The sequence below is a fragment of the Podarcis liolepis genome, assembly GCF_965112155.1.
Source record: "Podarcis liolepis genome assembly, chromosome: 6".
NCBI classification, from domain to species: Eukaryota; Metazoa; Chordata; class Lepidosauria; order Squamata; family Lacertidae; genus Podarcis; species Podarcis liolepis.
Window position 1 is genome coordinate 63,473,540 of NC_139559.1, and position 17,650 is coordinate 63,491,189.

The 17,650-nt window shown below is 40.5% G+C and overlaps 1 protein-coding gene and 1 long non-coding RNA gene across 22 annotated transcripts in view; one reads left to right on the top strand and one right to left on the bottom strand.

Annotated features, from left to right (window-relative positions):
• LRRC7 (leucine rich repeat containing 7) overlaps positions 1–17,650 on the top strand; it is a 197,191-nt gene that overhangs the window by 59,021 nt on the left and 120,520 nt on the right. For all 20 annotated transcript variants that reach the window (XR_014527770.1, XR_014527771.1, XR_014527772.1 and 17 more), the window contains 2 exons: positions 6,236–6,438; positions 12,907–13,024. Coding sequence is in view for 17 of the 20 variants with exons in the window: in XM_083510422.1 (XP_083366548.1) it covers positions 6,236–6,438; positions 12,907–13,024 (321 nt within the window). In the remaining 3 variants the exon portion in view is untranslated. The remainder of the gene's footprint in view (positions 1–6,235; positions 6,439–12,906; positions 13,025–17,650) is intronic.
• Positions 1–17,650, bottom strand: part of LOC310710113 — a 61,357-nt gene that overhangs the window by 37,434 nt on the left and 6,273 nt on the right. The window lies entirely within an intron of this gene.

Consider the following 17,650-nt stretch of genomic DNA (forward strand, 5'->3'; position numbering starts at 1 on the left):
AATAAAAAGTAATGCATTAAATGTGGAGATTCACATGGTATTGTATGGCCAAAGAATGGTACCAAGCATGCTACCATCACGTTCAGAAACTATTTTCATTTTCCATTCTAAATGTGGGTAGATTATCATGGTGGGTTCCCCCTCCGCAAGTACATGGACAAGCACTATAGACCACCAAATTAATTCTATTTATCCTGAAAGCCAGACTTCTATATTTGATACTATATTATTTCTGTAATTAAACGTTGTATCCAAACTTACCATTACTTTAAAACTATCATACTTACACGTTGTGTTTAAATTTACTACTAGCTTCAAACTGTTATTCTTAGCAGAATATACACGTTTTTCATTTCAACTCTTGAGTAGGAATTATTCCTTTTATTGAAACTTTTGGCCAGAGTTCTTGATATATCCTTTTCAGTGCAGACTTCTACACTGAGCAGCTTCCTTGACTTTTAACTAGTAAATAAACTCTTCTGCTTCTTCGTTTAGCTACATTTTTCAGAAACATATTTCAATAAGATGTTTTTCAGTAAAAAAAAAAAGTGAATGATATTTGGGAATAGCATTAGAAATGCATAGTTTTTGCGTGTTTGACATTTTAAAACTATAATGTTGTTTCTCTATATTACACAGCATTAAAAGTAACCTCATTTTCCATTTCTTCTGCTGTGTGTGTTCCTGGTTTCCATCAAAATGGCATTTGAGATTTATCTTAAGCACTAAATTTACTGCTGAATAAATATATGCAATGTTAATGCAGCTTTTGGAATGCCTGTGGGAAAGTATGTTTTCTAAAGACGTCTCCAAATACATGTCATTGTTCAATTATTTGTTAACCTTAGATGATGTGAAAAGCTACAAAAGATGTGATATCCTAAGGGCATTTATTTATACAATACCAAGCTCAGAAAAACACTAAGATGGAGCTGCTTTGCATGCAAGGGGCAAGAAAGTTCAGGACATAAGGTCAGAAACTCTCTAAAAATATATAAAAAGCGACACAGAAGTCTTCTGGATAGCAGTGTGTACAACATCTTCTTTTGAAGGAGACCTAGTGATAAGTAAGCAAAGTAAACAGTTCCTGTAACTTTCATTTAGAGATGCACTTCCCCACAATATAGCTCCTGCTCCATGAGAAAACACAGTTGTAATGGACAAATATATTTTTCTACATAAGAACAAAATAATACTCATTTCTGGAAATCATAAATCTCAGAGTTAATCTTGATTTTGAGAAGATGCCACTATTAAGGGTAAGGCATGTGTGCTATAGTCTTGCAACGTATCCCTTTTCAGGTCCCTCTAATAAAATACATGGCCAATTAGATATCAGCCTTAAGCCTATGACCAATTGCTCCATCCCCTGTGTTAGTAAAATCAGTTGAATGTTGTTTTTATTATTGGTTGGGTTATCATGGCTCCCTCCTCCACATATGGTTTGGTGTTCTGTGGAGAGAACCTAAACTGATTTGTAAATATCTAATTCCTCTCCTTTTCTCACCCAATTTTGAAGGAACTGAATGATTCAGAAGGTTCAGACTGAGTTACATGCACTGTAAACATGCTTAAACTTTGATGGCTTTTCCTAATTAAAATGTAATTACTGTATGCTACATCAAAAGTCAGCATCTGGCCAAGCTAAATTATAAAATTGCTTTATTTCGTGAACTCTGTTTTAACTTATACCCGTGGGCCAAAGGCAGTCAGACGGAAAGATTGTTATTGGCACTGATAAACATGAAACCAGGTGCACTTCGGTCTCACTGATGCTCATTTCTGCCTCTTTCACTTGTTCTTCATATTTTGAGAAAATGTGATGGAGAAAAGGGGATTTGTCCTGACAGCATTCATATGTTAATCTCCTTGTAATTGCTAGGGGCTGACAGAACTCTCACTTGATTGAGACAATGAAACATCTGAGAGTGATTCTTGGAACAGAAGAATCTGAAGAATCTGAATCTGAAGAATCTGAAGAAGTGTGCATGCACACGAAAGCTCATACCAAGAACTAACTTAGTTGGTCTTTAAGGTGCTACTGGAAGGAATTTTTTATCTTGGAACAGAGAAAGGTTCCTTTAGCACAGGAGCTAAATAAGCTACTTAAAGCTATTTGAGTAGTTTTGTGCTTTGAGGAAACTTGGTATCTATCTATCTATCTATCTATCTGTTTAGATATTACCTATCACCAAGAGGCCACAGGGCAGTATTATTTATAACATAAGTAGCATAATAATGCAACACAGGAACTTAAAAACAATTACGACTCATATACAACTCATAATAAAAACAGGAGTGTCAAACTCAGCCACACTCTTCCAGCCACAATTCCCCTCATCCCAAAGAAAATGAAAGGGAAATAAAATTAGAAACATAGAAACATACCATGGATTTTTATTTTCTTTCAGCTTTATTTCAAAGGGAATGCAATCCTATATTTATTGCATTTACTGTATTACACAACTTTTAAAGAGCAAAAGGTAGCATACATGCCCCCTCTCCCTGCCTCACAATAATCCTGTGCAATAGGCTAGGCTGAAAGATAGTATCCGCCCCAACATTACCCAGTGAGCTTCATAGCTGAGTGCAGATTTCAGCCTAGGTTGCCCAAGTCATAATTTGATATTATAGCTGAGAGTGGCTAACCTATGGCCCTCTATATGTTCCTTGTCTGCAACTCCCATCATCCCTGATTTGGCCATGTGGCTGATGGGAGTTAGAGTCCCAACAATGTCTGGAAGTCTACAGATTAGCAACTTATGCTCTAACCACTACCCTACTCTGGCTCTTATTGTTCCTGTCCACATCACCTGCAAAGGTCAAATACAAAGGTTCCAACTTTGGTGATTCTCTCATTCTGTTAGAATGCGGCTGTCTGATTGGTAAGTAGGGCAGCCTGAAGGGACTGTGTATCACCAGTCCTTAGAGCATTACACCAGCCATCATTGAGCTTCCAGGCCCATTTCAAGGCATTAATACTAGCAGTAGTAGCTGGTCAGATGGGGTACTATTGTCCTCCTGGCTTCCCAACACAGCTGGTTGCTGCTGGCTACCAAGAGAGGAGAGACAAGGTGGTAGGGCCAATCCATCACTCCAGCACTATGTGTTGCACCACACCAAGCTTTCCTGTGCCTCTCCCCTACCCTCTACATTGTGATCCACTGTGTTGGGAAGCCAGGAGGACAATGGTGCCCCACCCACACCGCATCACTGGCCACTACTGGCTTGGGACCCAAGTACCTAACAGAGCACCTTCTCCAGTACAAACAATTTCTGGTTGGTGTTGACCCATGACAGAACCTTATTGGTGGTGGCCCCTCATTTGTGCAATGCCGACCCTAACAAGGTGTGTCAGTCTCCTTCACTATTGACTTTTATGATGAATTTTAAAACGTTCCTATTTACCTAGACATCTGATGGTTGAAAGGTCTGTCCCTGGCAATCGTGAAATAATTAGTTTTAGAGTAGGTGATTTTTAAAGAAGTTTTAATTTGTGATCATTCTGCATTGACATATTTGCTTCCCTGGGCTCCTTTAGAGGAAGGTGCTGGATATAAATGTAATAAATAAATAATAAATTCTACCCGGAGGCAATGGCAGTATAACTTGCACTCCAATGTTACAGATTTTGAAGTTGTTTTCAGCTTTTCCAGGAAGAATAGAAATAAATATACCGAATAATACAATAAATGCTTCTTTGTTGTTAAAGAAGGCTGAAGGGAATAGAGTTTTTAAATAATAAAAAATGTTTTTATTATTATCAGTTGACTACTGATTGTATTATTATATTCCTGATGAATCTTGCACCCCACTGAGGATTTTTCAATTGCTCATTTTATGTTGTTTTCCTTGGTTTATTTCTTAGTGAATTGTTTTTATTCGTGATTATATTAACCAGAGAGATTCTTATTGTGCTAAAGGCACCTCTAATACAGGACTCTCTGCAGTTGTGGTTAAAGTAGGATTAGGGTATGAAATTGCGGGGCATTAGGTTCTAGCACCCCGCAAACCTTGGTTAGGTTCTAGCCAGGAACAGAGGACTAGTTGGAAATGTTAAAGATACTGTGTAAATATACAAAGATATATTGTGTAAATATATAAAGCTATTGTGTAAATATATAAAGAAGTAATGTGGGAATGATGACTGGAATACAGCAAAGAGGCTGATGAATGCCCAGAATACAGGGAAATGGCAAAAGACCTAAGGGCGCTGTTAGCAAGGGGGTGGGGGCAGAAGGTAAACTGGAATCTACTGGCAAATCCCTGAGTGAGTTATGAGGTTTCTGACTCTCAGTTTTTTACAATAGCGAAAATGAGGCTTTTCCAATGAGGCTGTTGAAACAATGAAAACCAAAAGTGGGTTTTTGTGTGAAAGAACAGCGAACCCACTTCCGGTATCGGAAATAAATTATTTAACTCAATCAATGCTTAGTGGAGGAAGCCTGTTCTTTATATCTAAGTGTTTCACTGCTCATAATAATGAGACACCATTTTGCACCTTACACTGGTTGGTAAATTTCAGGGTTCTAGTAATAAATAAATATTTAGTAGTTTCTGCAAATATGCCCACCCATGCCTGATGGATCCTTCCCCCCCTTTTGAACTCTCTTCTAAGTTATAGCTGTTTGGTCTAAAAGGTAGATTATTAGATGTGGTGGAGAAGAGGACTCATAAGTGCCATGTACCTTTCATTCATGTGGCTCAAATGTTACAAAATTAAATTATTATGATAACTTTGTATGGAGAGAGAGAAACCAGAGTTCATTTATACTCTGGATTGTGCCAACTGAGCATTCTCTTTTTCAATAATGTACACAGATATTTTAGATTTTTTTTGTTATTTTCAATTACTGTTGTGCTATCATATGCTTCTGTGCCATCATATGCTTCCTTGCACTTATGTTTTCCCATTGGAAACCATGGTCCTTGCTAGGGAAATTGAAAGCTTTTCCAGCTTTTCTGTTCAAATCCCTTTTCCCTAAGAGTTTGAATATTAAATTATGTATTTATTTTTTGACTTAAATATTTAGAGATGAATGCAAAGTAGCCACTGGAAGTAGGGTCCTTACAGTTCTGCAAATAATTGTTGAATGAGCTTGATATAATGAATAGAGTTTGTGTGTTTGCTTGTTTATCCTGATCAGTTTAGACTAAAAGAAGGTAATAACCAAAAAAACCCTCCAAATATATTATAATTGTGCAGTGCATATTTTGGGTTTCGTTCAGGGCACACAGTGGATGTAATTCAGTGTTGCACTAAGGCTAGATTGAACAATCTCCCTTCTGCTCCCCCCCCCATGCTATTTTAGACTCTCCTCCACAGGAGGGGGGAAGGTGTGGGCTGCAGGGGGGAGGAGATGGGGGAAAGTCCCATTGCCTTAGTGGGCTTTCTTTGATTCTTATTTGTTTATTCATAAAAGTATTAATATACTACTAGATCACAAAGCATAGCAAAACAGTCAACAACACTAAAAGCAATTTAAAAGCATTGTGTGTAAACTGTATTTGCGTTTGTGAGCTAGAACAGAGGACCTAAATTGTAGTGTTGACTGATTTACTGTTATATAGCAGCGTCCCCCCCTCCTTCATCCTTTCGCCTTGAGGTATCTGGTGTTCTTCACCAGAATGCACAATTAGGTGGTGGTTTGGGGCTTTAGGAGTTTTGATCTGGAAGACTTTAAAACAGATTCCCATGGTAAAAAAGTGTAGTGACCTATAACCAGCAACCAGGTTACAATTTTAAGCCAAGTTAAAATTATTGATGTTTTATAGAATAATGGAAAGTGGAGCAGATAATGTTTATCAAGTTCAGTATAACTGCTTAGGTGTGGGTGCTTCCTTAAATGCAAGAAAAAATTGCATGGATTAAACATATTATTGTGGGCATGTGGAGGATTGTGACAAAATATACTTTAGCTTGTATACTGTATAAAAAACTAACCTAGTTAGAAAATACTTTCACATTAAATATAGAAACATGATATTGATGCTATGTGCTAAGCATTTATATAGTAAATACTATAAATACTTTATGGATTTTATACTATATATCAGCTATAGTATTAATAATATTTAATTATGAAAACCTAATTGTATTTATACCAATAATTTCTAGCATTTACCAATTATATACAGTATAAACATGCTCTTAAAGGTATGTTCACTAGGTATTTTTCTAACAACAGAAACAATGATTTGGGAAATCAATTTCTCTTCTATATTTTATCTTTAGTTCAGTGTTTGGAGATGACAACCAAAAGGAAAATTATTGGTCGCCTGGTGCCATGCCGATGTTTTCGAGGGGAAGAAGAAATTATCTCAGTGCTCGATTACTCCCACTGCAGCCTTCAGCAGGTGCCAAAGGAAGTTTTTAACTTTGAACGGACATTGGAGGAGCTTTATCTAGATGCCAATCAAATTGAAGAGCTACCTAAGGTAAACTCTGTTCTTTCTCTAATACACAAATGCAGTTGCCTTGCTGAATGAACATTTAAGGTCTGCTTGAAACTCTCAGTATAAAAAGGGAAATTGGCATAAACAAACTGCTGAGTTCAAGTATTCAGAGTTCTAAATATTCTCACTGTGTCAACTAATTACACATTTTCCTACTTTTAGAAAATACTGCTTTCAGCTCTGCAAACAGACAAAGAGGTCTGTGGATTTGGTCCTTCCAAGTGTATGAATAGAAATTCCTTTATTAATGCCATGTTATTCAAGAAATATGCATTGGGAATTATCTAGAATGTGCTAGAATTAAGTCACAACAAATTCTAAGCTCATGGGTATATTAGTGATGTGTCATTTGCTTAAAATGAAGAAAATATTTATTTTTTTGAAGGCTAGAGACCTAGACATGGTGAACCCTATTTAACATTTTCACATCTCCTGTAATGTATAAATGAGAAAAATTGTGGTATGGCACTATTATACAGTACAGTGGTACGTCGGGTTAAGTACTTAATTCGTTCCAGAGGTCCGTTCTTAACCTGAAACTGTTCTTAACCTGAAGCATCATTTTAGCTAATGGGCCCTCCCACTGCCACCACGCCGCCGGAACCTGATTTCTGTTCTTAACCTGAAGCACTATTTCTGGGTTAGCGGAGTGTGTAACCTGAAGCATATGTAACCTGAAGCGGATGTAACCCGAGGTACCACTGTATTGTGCATTCCTTGCCTGTATCCCATGTTGTTTGCTGCTGCCGCTGGTGTACACAGATCAAGTAACTTCAGGTTTCATTTCTAGCCCGGGTTAGAGGGAATAGAAGGTGAATGTGTTGGCAGTCTACCTGAGAAGCCCTTGCTTACCCAGACTGACAGTCATAGCAGCAAGAGAGTAAAAGTCTCCTTTCTGTTACAATATCTACTTCACAGTTGCTCTCTTCCATCAATAGATGTGAAAACTCAGATCTGGCATAAGCTTGCACTCCTCATTACCAGCCAACAGTACTGCTCACTGCTTTGATCATTACATAGGAAGTGTGAGTAAAGGAATTTGCACTTTCTCTTTCCTTTCCCTTCCGTCTCAAAACATAACATTTGAAGCCATTCACCGACTAGATTCCCACAACTTCACCTTTCCTCTAGTGTGAAGGATGATGGCTAACACATACACATCCCTCCCCCACCCAGTCATTTGTACTGCAGAAACAGCAAGATATTTTCTTTCTGTCTGTCTTTTCCCTTTTCCATGCAGTGCAAATGACAGAGGTGCCTGCCTATCTCCCAAGCCTCTGTGTTTACCTGTGGGCTTGGAGAGAGGCAGTTCCTTCTGTCACTTGTTTTGAGAAGAAGCCTCTTGCTATTTCTTTCTTATCTTCTCCAAACTGCAGTGCAAACAGAATAGCACCTTGCCAAGGCCTTGGAAGCACGCAGAGGGTTTAGGAGAGAGCAAAATATCCCCCAACTCTTAACACAAGTGAGTTAAGAGAAGAAATAGTACAAGAACAGCTGCAGTTCCTTATCTGCTCCAAGTCACAGTGCAAATGAGAAAAATCCTTGCTTCTTTCTGCAAATACCGAAGGACTTGAGGAAGGGGACAGGTTTGTGGAAAGCACAAGTGAAAGCTGGATAGCAAACGGATATTTTGTTGACACGTACAGCTCACCTGTACAGTGGTGCCTCGCAAGACGAAAATAATTCGTTCCGCGAGTCTTTCGTCTTGCAATGTTTTTCGTCTTGTGAAGCACGGTCCATTGCAACTGCGCCTCTTCAAGCGGCTTTTAAAAAAAAGCGCAAGACGTTTTTGTCTTGCGAAGCAAGCCCATAGGGAAATTCGTCTAGCGAAGCGACGCAAAACCGAAAAACCCTTTCGTCTAGCGAGTTTTTCGTCTTGCGAGGCACCACTGTATATTCATGTCACCATAGTGCCTCAAATCTCTTAAAATTTGAGATTTGCTGTCCATGTCCTTTTCATAGCTTTAGAGGAATTTTGCGAGAGAAAGAATGGGAGGATAACACAGACACATCCTCACTGGGAAACATAGCACAAAGCAACTTTCATTTTTGAGGGCTGGATGAGCTTTGGAAAGTTTACACGTGCGTGAAAAGCACTTCTTTTTGTGGCATCGTTATTGCATATTGCTGTTGTAGTGCTTAGTGCCCCAGTATATCACATTACCAAATGCCAGTTTGTTAGTTCTTACCATGTACCGTAAGTAGCATCTGTTTGTGAGGGAACAACCTCTGCAGTGGCCCTTGCTTTATATGGAGCCGAATCTTTAAATTGACACTCTAGCAAAAGCTACACAGTATCCTTCATTCCAAATTATTAAGTCTCATTGACTTCAGTGGAGGAACTTAAAACTGCTTGACTTGGGTAGATGTTGCCAACTCTGTATTGTTCTATTGCTAAACTGTCTCCCCTTTTCTTGCCTCTTTAGCCAAATTTGGATGCTCAGTGCAGTGGTTTATTCACTCCACCGGGCAATTGTTTATAACTGGAGAAGCAATTTAGTTATACTCTCCAGGGGGTTGAAGGAAAAGTGATATAGAGAAGTGAGTCATTTACTCAGCTGTATGTATCTGTTGCTAGAGAAGACTCCAGATACCAAATCATATTTTTCTGCCTCATAGAGATGAAATGGTGTGTGATAGAGGTCAATTTGTCGGTAGATAGTTCAGAGTTATTGCTTCATTTTAATCATAATGTATGGTTACTATTTAATAATAATTTAAAGAGACTTTTTTAAAAAAGGGATTCCACTTTCTAGATGCGTGTGTGTGTAGAACACAAAATGTGTCATCTCGACTATCACATTTTAAAAAGAGATTCTAACATGGAATTTTAACATGTGGCCACAAGTACATCACAATATAATTTTGTGCGTAATAGATAGTTGAGTGAGAAGTACAGCACCTCATTAAAATATGTGATAATCTATGAAGTCTTTATAGAAAATGCTGTTGAATATGCTGACACCTTCCATTTAATAATGAACCTGAGAACATTACATTACATTTTTTCCTGTAAGATATGAATGCACCATCTTAGCTTCACAATGAAAGGTACTTGAGGGCTATAATATAACTTTGGCAGTGTTGTAATATAGCTTGTTTATCTGTAGCTTGTTTATCTGTAGATAGTAGACAGATTAGACCCTCTCCTCACTTGATCCAGGACAGCAACTGTGGCAAAATTGCCAGGATGTTACAATGCAGGTTAAAAGGCATTCCCTGCCCCCAGGATTCATGCTACAATAACGTTACCTTTTTCTTAATTCATCTAGCTGAGATTTGCATTGATATCAATAAAAATAACTTTTCAAACTCATCGGCTCTCCATTTTGTACTCTTATGCTAAGAACATGTAGTTTGAAATCTTGGAACTTTTAGTGACCTTAGCTGTACCCATAAAAATGTGCATGAACTTAATTCTATGCTTCTCATTCTGTGGAACCACTACACTGATTATAAAATGTGTTTTCTTATGCCAGTGAGGTCATTTACATAGTCCATACACCAAATCTCAACAAGCTATAACATGGTTTGTCCATTGAGCTATTTCTGTATTAAAGCAGAGAGCATAATCTTAAATTCTAGATCCAAATGCTTCATCTATAGCAGGCTTCCTCAACCTTGGCCCTCCAGATGTTTTGAGACTACAATTCCCATCATCCCTGACCACTGGTCCTGCTAGCTAGGGATCATGGGAGTTGTAGTCCAAAAACAGCTAGAGGCCCGAGGTTGAGGAAGCCTGTTCTATAGTCTATGAGCCCTTAGGAACTTTTTTTTTTGTGCAGCTAGGATTCTGAAAAACTACAAAATAGATGGGCGACCTAAAGCTCAGCAGTTAGTAGCATATGAATTCCTGTGTAAAAGAAATAAGTACATATTGCATGTTGGTTATGCCCATTAGAGTCTTAATGTTCAATGCCATCATAATTTCTTAGAGTTAAATAAGATTTCCTGAGAAAATGTATATCTTAAAAGGCTCTTCAAAGTAATTTGATTCCTTTGTGAGTGCATTTCTCACTCTGCCTTATTGTTGCCATTACTTGCCATTTCTTTCAAAGTGAAAAGCAGATGACAGAATTGTTCCAAAAGGAACTCTTTTCTTAGCGTAAATTGGCTTGCATTAAGCTACTGCATTCACCAGCACAAATTAATGGTCTCTGTATAGTAGCTCTCAGACTTTCTGGAGCAATATTTTTATTTTGTCCTTTGCTAATAGATGATCAGGCCCATCATAAAATATGAGGTAGCTATGCTAATCCACACTGAATGCTTTTTAAAAGTGAGTTTTGTTAGTCCATAGTTTGTTCACTAGCATTTTAGCACTAGTATTAATTACCGTATTTTTCGCTCTATAACACGCTCCCAACCATAACACGCACATAGTTTTTAGAGGAGGAAAACAAGAAAAAAAAATTCTAAACGAAACAGTGGATGTATGATTTTTGTGGTTCATGCTGTGGCCACAGACATGTGATCTGACGGTGAGTTTGGGGTAGCCCAATGCAAAAATCCTGAGGATCTATGTGGATCCGTGCTTTGTAACCACGTTTTTGCACCACTGCGACCCCAGGCAACAGTGGGTGTGTGATTTATTTGGTACAAGCTGTAGCCATGGACATGCTATGTGATCTGATGGTGAATTTGGGGTGACCCAGTGCAAAAATCCTGAGGATCCATGTGGATCCATGCTCTGTAACCACGTGAATGAAGGAACTGTCAGTAATGTATGGTATCTCCAATACAGTGATGAAGGAAGAGGAGGGGGGGGAGCTCACACTTGTCCTAGGCAAAGCAGCCAACTCCTATAGGCCTAGGTGCCTTCACCCCCCCATTAAATATTTGAGGGAGTCATCCCCCACCCCCCATTGTGGTATTGAGTGGGGCTTACCTGGCTGTCCCCCCAATATTTTTTGAAGTTGGAAGAGGGAGGGAGGGAGGGAAGGAAGAGAGAGGGGGAACTCACATTTGTGCAGCTGCCTTGCCTCGAAGAGGAGCAAAAAGAGGAGGAGGAGATTCAGGGACATGAGCCTTGTAAGTTGCTTTGTTTGAATTTACCTGTGAGGTGCTGGGGGAGGGACGGAAGGGGAATGCCCTCTTTGTCCCTCCTTCCAGCTCATTGTAAAGAAAGCAGAGTAAGAGCTGCTTACATTTGTGTAAGGGAGAGCCATAGAGCAGGCAGACACTGAGAAAGAGAGGCTGTCTCCCTTTCCCCACCTTGGCTTTTACACGTGCAGCTCTTGCCGGCTCTCCAAAAAGCCATGGAGCAGGCAGACAGGAGGAAGAGAGGCTGTCTCCCTTTCCCCACCTTGGCTTTTACACGTGCAGCTCTTGCCGGCTTCCAAGCGCCCACCTCTCCAAAAAGCCATAGAGCAGGCAGACAGGAGGAAGAGAGGCTGTCTCCCTTTCCCCACCTTGGCTTTTACACGCTGCCGGCTTCTGAGCTGCCTCCCTTCTCCCACCTCGCCAAAAAGCCATAGAGCAGGCAGACAGGAGGAAGAGAGGCTGTCTCCCTTTCCCCACCTTGGCTTTTACACGCTGCCGGCTTCTGAGCTGCCTCCCTTCTCCCACCTCGCCAAAAAGCCATAGAGCAGGCAGACAGGAGGAAGAGAGGCTGTCTCCCGACACTCAGCTGTTGCTCAGCTGTTGCCGGCTTCTCAGCAAGCCAAGCGGAGGAAGAGAGGCTGCCGAACAGCCAGCAAGAGTGGCTCCTCCTGCCTGCATTCGCTCCATAACACGCAGACACATTTCCCTTTACCTTTTAGGGGGGGAAAACTGAGTGTTATGGTGCGAAAAGTACGGTACACATTGTTTGCATTTTAACATTGTGGACTATGGTCACATTGAATTATAGTTCCGCTCCCTTTTTAGTTTTATAAACATATCAGAAAAAGTGAAGAGATGTTTTCAAAATCTTACAAGGAGAACAGATTTATTGTCACCTAAATTCATAGTATACCAGCACAATATCTTATTCTTAGGTCTCTAAGATCATTCACTCCTCCAATCATTTGTGTGCCAGTTTTTCTGTAATTGGTAGGCCTGTTGTTTCTAATCACTCTCATTAAGAAGTCTGCATCTCTAATCTGCAACTGAAGATAGGAAGCTGTCTTATACCGAGCTGCCTATAGCTCAGTTCTACACTACTTTGCAGCAGTTCTCCAAGGTTTCAGACAGCAAGCCCAGCCAGACCTGGAAATGCTAGGGATTAAACATGGGACTTCTGTGTACAAAACAGGTGTTCTGTCACTGAGTTTCCCTGGGAGCTGAAGGATTCACTCTCGGGAGGGACATGTAAAGGGAGCATGTTCTGCTGCTCTTTAGAGATCAACCTCATGTACACTGGGTCTTACTGGCCATGAGCAAATGTGCTTTATTTTATTGCCTCTAAATGTTAACACCAGGCCAAAATTTAAAGCAAGGATCATAACCAATTTTCTCTCGTTTTTTCAGCAATTATTCAACTGTCAAGCTCTGCGTAAACTGAGTATCCCAGACAATGACCTTTCAAGCCTGCCAACCAGCATTGCTAGTTTAGTGAATCTCAAAGAACTTGACATCAGTAAAAATGGTAAGGAAAAATGTCTGTCCATTCCTTTTCATTTATCATAGAAACACAAACTTAAACCAATGGAAAGGTTGAAGTAAGAGCTACATTTACCATGCTTATTTATAAAGTAATTTATCAGTTACCTTTTGCCCCCAGCCCACTCAAGGCAGCTTTTGGAGCATACAAATATAATAATAAAAGACTTAAAATAGCAGCAGCACTAACAACCATTAAAAAAAGGGGAGCAGTAATAACAAGTAAAGCAGCAATGTAAAAAAAAAAAAATTCAGATAATGAAAAGCTGTTCATCTTAAAATACCTCTCTAACAACCAATGCCTTGTTTAGAAGAAGGCTACCTGATATGAATGAGTTTCTATAATCCACTTAAAAGTTTATAGCATTGGGGCCAAATTGGGCAGTTGCATAATGTGGGAGTCACCATTTTAGATTAACTGAAGCTTGCTGAGTCATGTGAATCAGGACCATGTACATGGAGGGCAGTGTGTGTATCAATAGTGGGATGGATTGTCTATTTCTAATTATAAAGTCAAATCAGTACATGGCGAAATGCCACATTTTAATCGTTTGTTAAACCAGGGTTTGAGTTGGAAAGAATGCTACAATTTTAATTTCTTTTCAGACCCATTTTCTCATGTATTGTTTTTGACAGCATTAAAAGAATTCTCAGTTGCCCTGAAGAATAGTTTATTCCTAATATTATTATTAGAATTTCTTATGCACCTTTCACCATTAGGTCCGGGTTACAGCAATATAAAAATACAGCATTAAAATCAGTGGTGATTGGAGTACGGTATATGCCTCTTGGTTTACACCAGCTAGAGTTTGTACCTGAGCTGGAAACTTTGGTTAGCTTAAATAATTCTCCGCAGTGCTGTCTGACAAACATTTTGCATTACAGTGAGACAAATAATGAGTGGTAACCAAGGTTTGTTCTTGAGTTTGTCTGGACAAGACATTTAGGATAGCACACAAAGTAAAGCTATGACTTAGTTCGTAGCACCCGGCAGCAGGAAAATTAGGGGAGTAACACAGAAGCTATGATCTTGTTCTTGAAACATCCATGCTCATGTGTTTTGCATAATGTGTGAAAGGTCAAAACAAACAAACAAAAAACAGGTAAAGGACCCCTGGACAGTTAAGTCCAGTCAAAGGCGACTGTGGGGTTGCAACGCTCATTCCGCTTTCAGGCCGAGGGAGCCAGCGTTTGTCCACAACAGCTCTCCACGTCATGTGGCCAGCATGACTAAACTGATTCTGGTGCAACGGAACACCGAGACAGAAGCCAGAGCACATGGAAACGCCATTTACCTTCCCGCTGCAGCCGTACCTATTTGTCTACTTGCACTGGCATGCTTTCGAACTGCAAGCTTGGCAGCAGCTGGGACAGAGCAACAGGAGCTCACCCCATCGTGCAGATACAAACTGCCAACCTTCTGATCGGCAAGCCCAAGAGGCTCAGTGGTTTAGACCACAGTGCCCCCTCTTCCCTCCAGAGAAACAAGCACTCTGACCTTTATACCAACCAGAAGGAGAGGGAATATTTCCTCCAGTCTTGTTAAAGTTTTTTTTTGGGGGGGGAGGGAGAGAGATGAGAACATCTGTAAGCACTAGCCAGTTTATTAAATGTCCTTGCCTATATATCCTTGCTGATATATCCAGTATTTAAGATGCCAGGAAACAATGTTTCGTTCCCTACAAACTGTTAATTGCAGAATTCTATATGCGGGGGTGCAATTAGTGCCAGCACCGTCCGTTAAGAGTTTGGGTGTAATCTTCGACACCTCCCTTTCCATGGAGGCGCAGATTGCAGCTATAACAAAGGCGGCATTTTTCCATCTCCGCCAAGCTAAGCAGTTGGCTCCTTACCTCTCTCGTCCTGACCTAGCCACTGTGATCCACGCGATGGTCACCTCCAGACTGGATTATTGTAACTCGCTCTACGTGGGGCTGCCCTTGAGGCTGACCCAGAAACTCCAGCGGGTGCAGAATGCTGCAGCGAGACTCCTTACGGGGTCTTCGCTGCGAGATCACATTCACCCGGTGCTATACCAGCTGCACTGGCTCCCGGTGGAGTACAGGATCAGGTTTAAGGTGCTGGTTTTAACCTTTAAAGCCCTATACGGCCTAGGACCCTCGTACCTACGGGACCGCCTCTCCTGGTATGTCCCACAGAGAAACTTACGGTCTTCAAATAAAAACATCTTAAAGGTCCCAGGCCACAGAGAGGTTAGGCTGGCCTCAACTAGAGCCAGGGCTTTTTCGGCTGTGGCTCCGATCTGGTGGAACACTCTGTCACAAGAGACTAGGGCCCTGTGGGACCTGACATCTTTCCGCAGGGCCTGCAAGACAGAGCTGTTCCACCAGGCCTTTGGAACTCACTCCCTCAGCAATCTTCGCGGAGCTCTGGCCCAATGGTTGCCAGTGGCTTGATTTGAATTAATTTTATAATGAATGATTTTAGACTGTTGTGTTGTGTTGTACTTTTGTACTGTTTTATTGTTGTTAGCCGCCCTGAGCCCGGCTTCGGCTGGGGAGGGCGGGATATAAATAAAATTTATTATTATTATTATTATTATTATTATTTTCTAGAATTATAAAACATAGCTAACATAATCTTCATATGCTTACTTTAGATCATGACTGTACTTTTTTCCACCTCACAATATGTGTAATATAGGAAATGTGAGGAACTTCTAGGTGCTTCCTTGATCAGTGCTTTGCTGCAGAATCTGACTAGTTCTGCAATGGCCATCAGGCACAATTGATGTCCAAGAGGAAGAAAGAACTGTGTGCTGTGTAGACTTTAGCTTAATACAGTCTTCAAAATAGGACTTGACTAAAGCTAAGCAATTTCTAAGTGCCCAGGGGAGTTTCATGAGCAGAACAAAACCTCAAAGGGATATATTCTGACACCAAAGCACATAATTGATTCTCTTTAATTTTTGCTGCTACCTATTTGGGCACTCTGCTTGTCTAATGGTGTCAGAATAGAAGTGTTACATAATGCACAGGATGTATCATTACAATGAACATTATGTTATGTTATGTTCAGTCCACCTTTAGGGCTGCAGCTATTTTTATTTTTGTAAAATCGTGTCTCTTCTGCAACAATCAATGCTTTATTTTAGAGCCAGTTTAATGTAAACTTTCTCAGCTTATTTCACTTGCCAGTGTATCATCACTGCATTGGGCTTACTTGCGCCTCCAGTGTACAATGGCACCAGTAGCTTTTACAGGAAATAGACTGGCCCAACTTCATTTTGTTTGGTCCATGTTTGCTTAATCCTTTTTTTCATCCATCAATACAGAGATGACTCCATGCATGCCCAAACCTCCCAGCCCACGGTTTTATATCTGTTCAACTTGACAGAACCAGTTGATGATGAATGGAGTAAAGGGTCCATAATTAAAGAACCAGACCTCAACCAGACAAGATGTTTCAAGATGCTCACTACATGCCACTGTTACACTGTGCCCTAGCCACTCTAGGCTTGTTTTCAAAATCAGCAGAAAACACTGTGCAGACCCTTCCTGCCACTGTAGACCCTCAGCCAACTTGTCCCCGCTCCAGTGGTTATCAAAAAAGTCACTAAATTGGAGTGGAATGCTCCCATGCAGTTCAGGAAGTCAGCACAGCTTTGCCAATAAGCATTACACACTGGATACAGATTTCATGGACCTCTTAAAGACCCTATCAATGGACAAACCAGAACCTGTTGCCAAATAACAACCTTTGTTAAATGATACCTCTGACAGGTGACTGGATTTTGCCCTTAGGCCTATTCATGATGCAATAGCACTATCTATCCATGCATCTTCTGCAGCATCTATGTTTGCTAAACCATCTCAAGTAATGGGTGAAGGATCTTCTCACTACTCCATAACAGGATCCTGCATGCATCCGTAACACCTCACTGAAGATATCTAGGACGGCAGCATTCATGGTGGAAGCCACCATGAATTCACCACAGTTTTCAGCATGCTCCGTGGCAGGAAGTGTTGTAGCACGCAAAGCGTTATGGCTTCAACATTGGGAAGCAGGTGCTGCTTTCAAAGTCAACCTCTTCACAGCATCTTTCCTTGAACCAGTGCTCCCCCCCCAAGAACCCCGGAAACTGCCAATGATACAATCCATGACCAAGTGGGGGGGGGGATAATCACCTACACGCACTAATACTTTTTTGATTCATGCAACAGCGGATCAATGGATCCTGAATACCATCTGCTATGGTTACTGCATAGAATTCATCAGTCGCCCTCAACCTTGGTTCATCCCATCACCCCTCTCTGCTTCACCCTTCAGCTGCTAGATTGTGAGAGACTGTGTCTAGCTGTTACACATGTATCATGAACCCACATGCATGTATTTATACACACGACAATGAAAGTTTTGAGATATTTTGCTAGAGTTACAAGGTACACCAATTTATGAATATGTGCTTGCCCACTCTCACTTTGTCCATCTTTCAAACAAGAGTTTGGAAGAACTCTTAATTTCCTAGTGAGAAAATGACTAAAATTGGCTACCCTATTTGCTTCCCCCTCTGTGTTTTGCTTTAACAAAAGGTGAAAGAAAAACTGTAATCATAGTAAGTGATTAACTGAACCTGACTATCTCTTTGTCT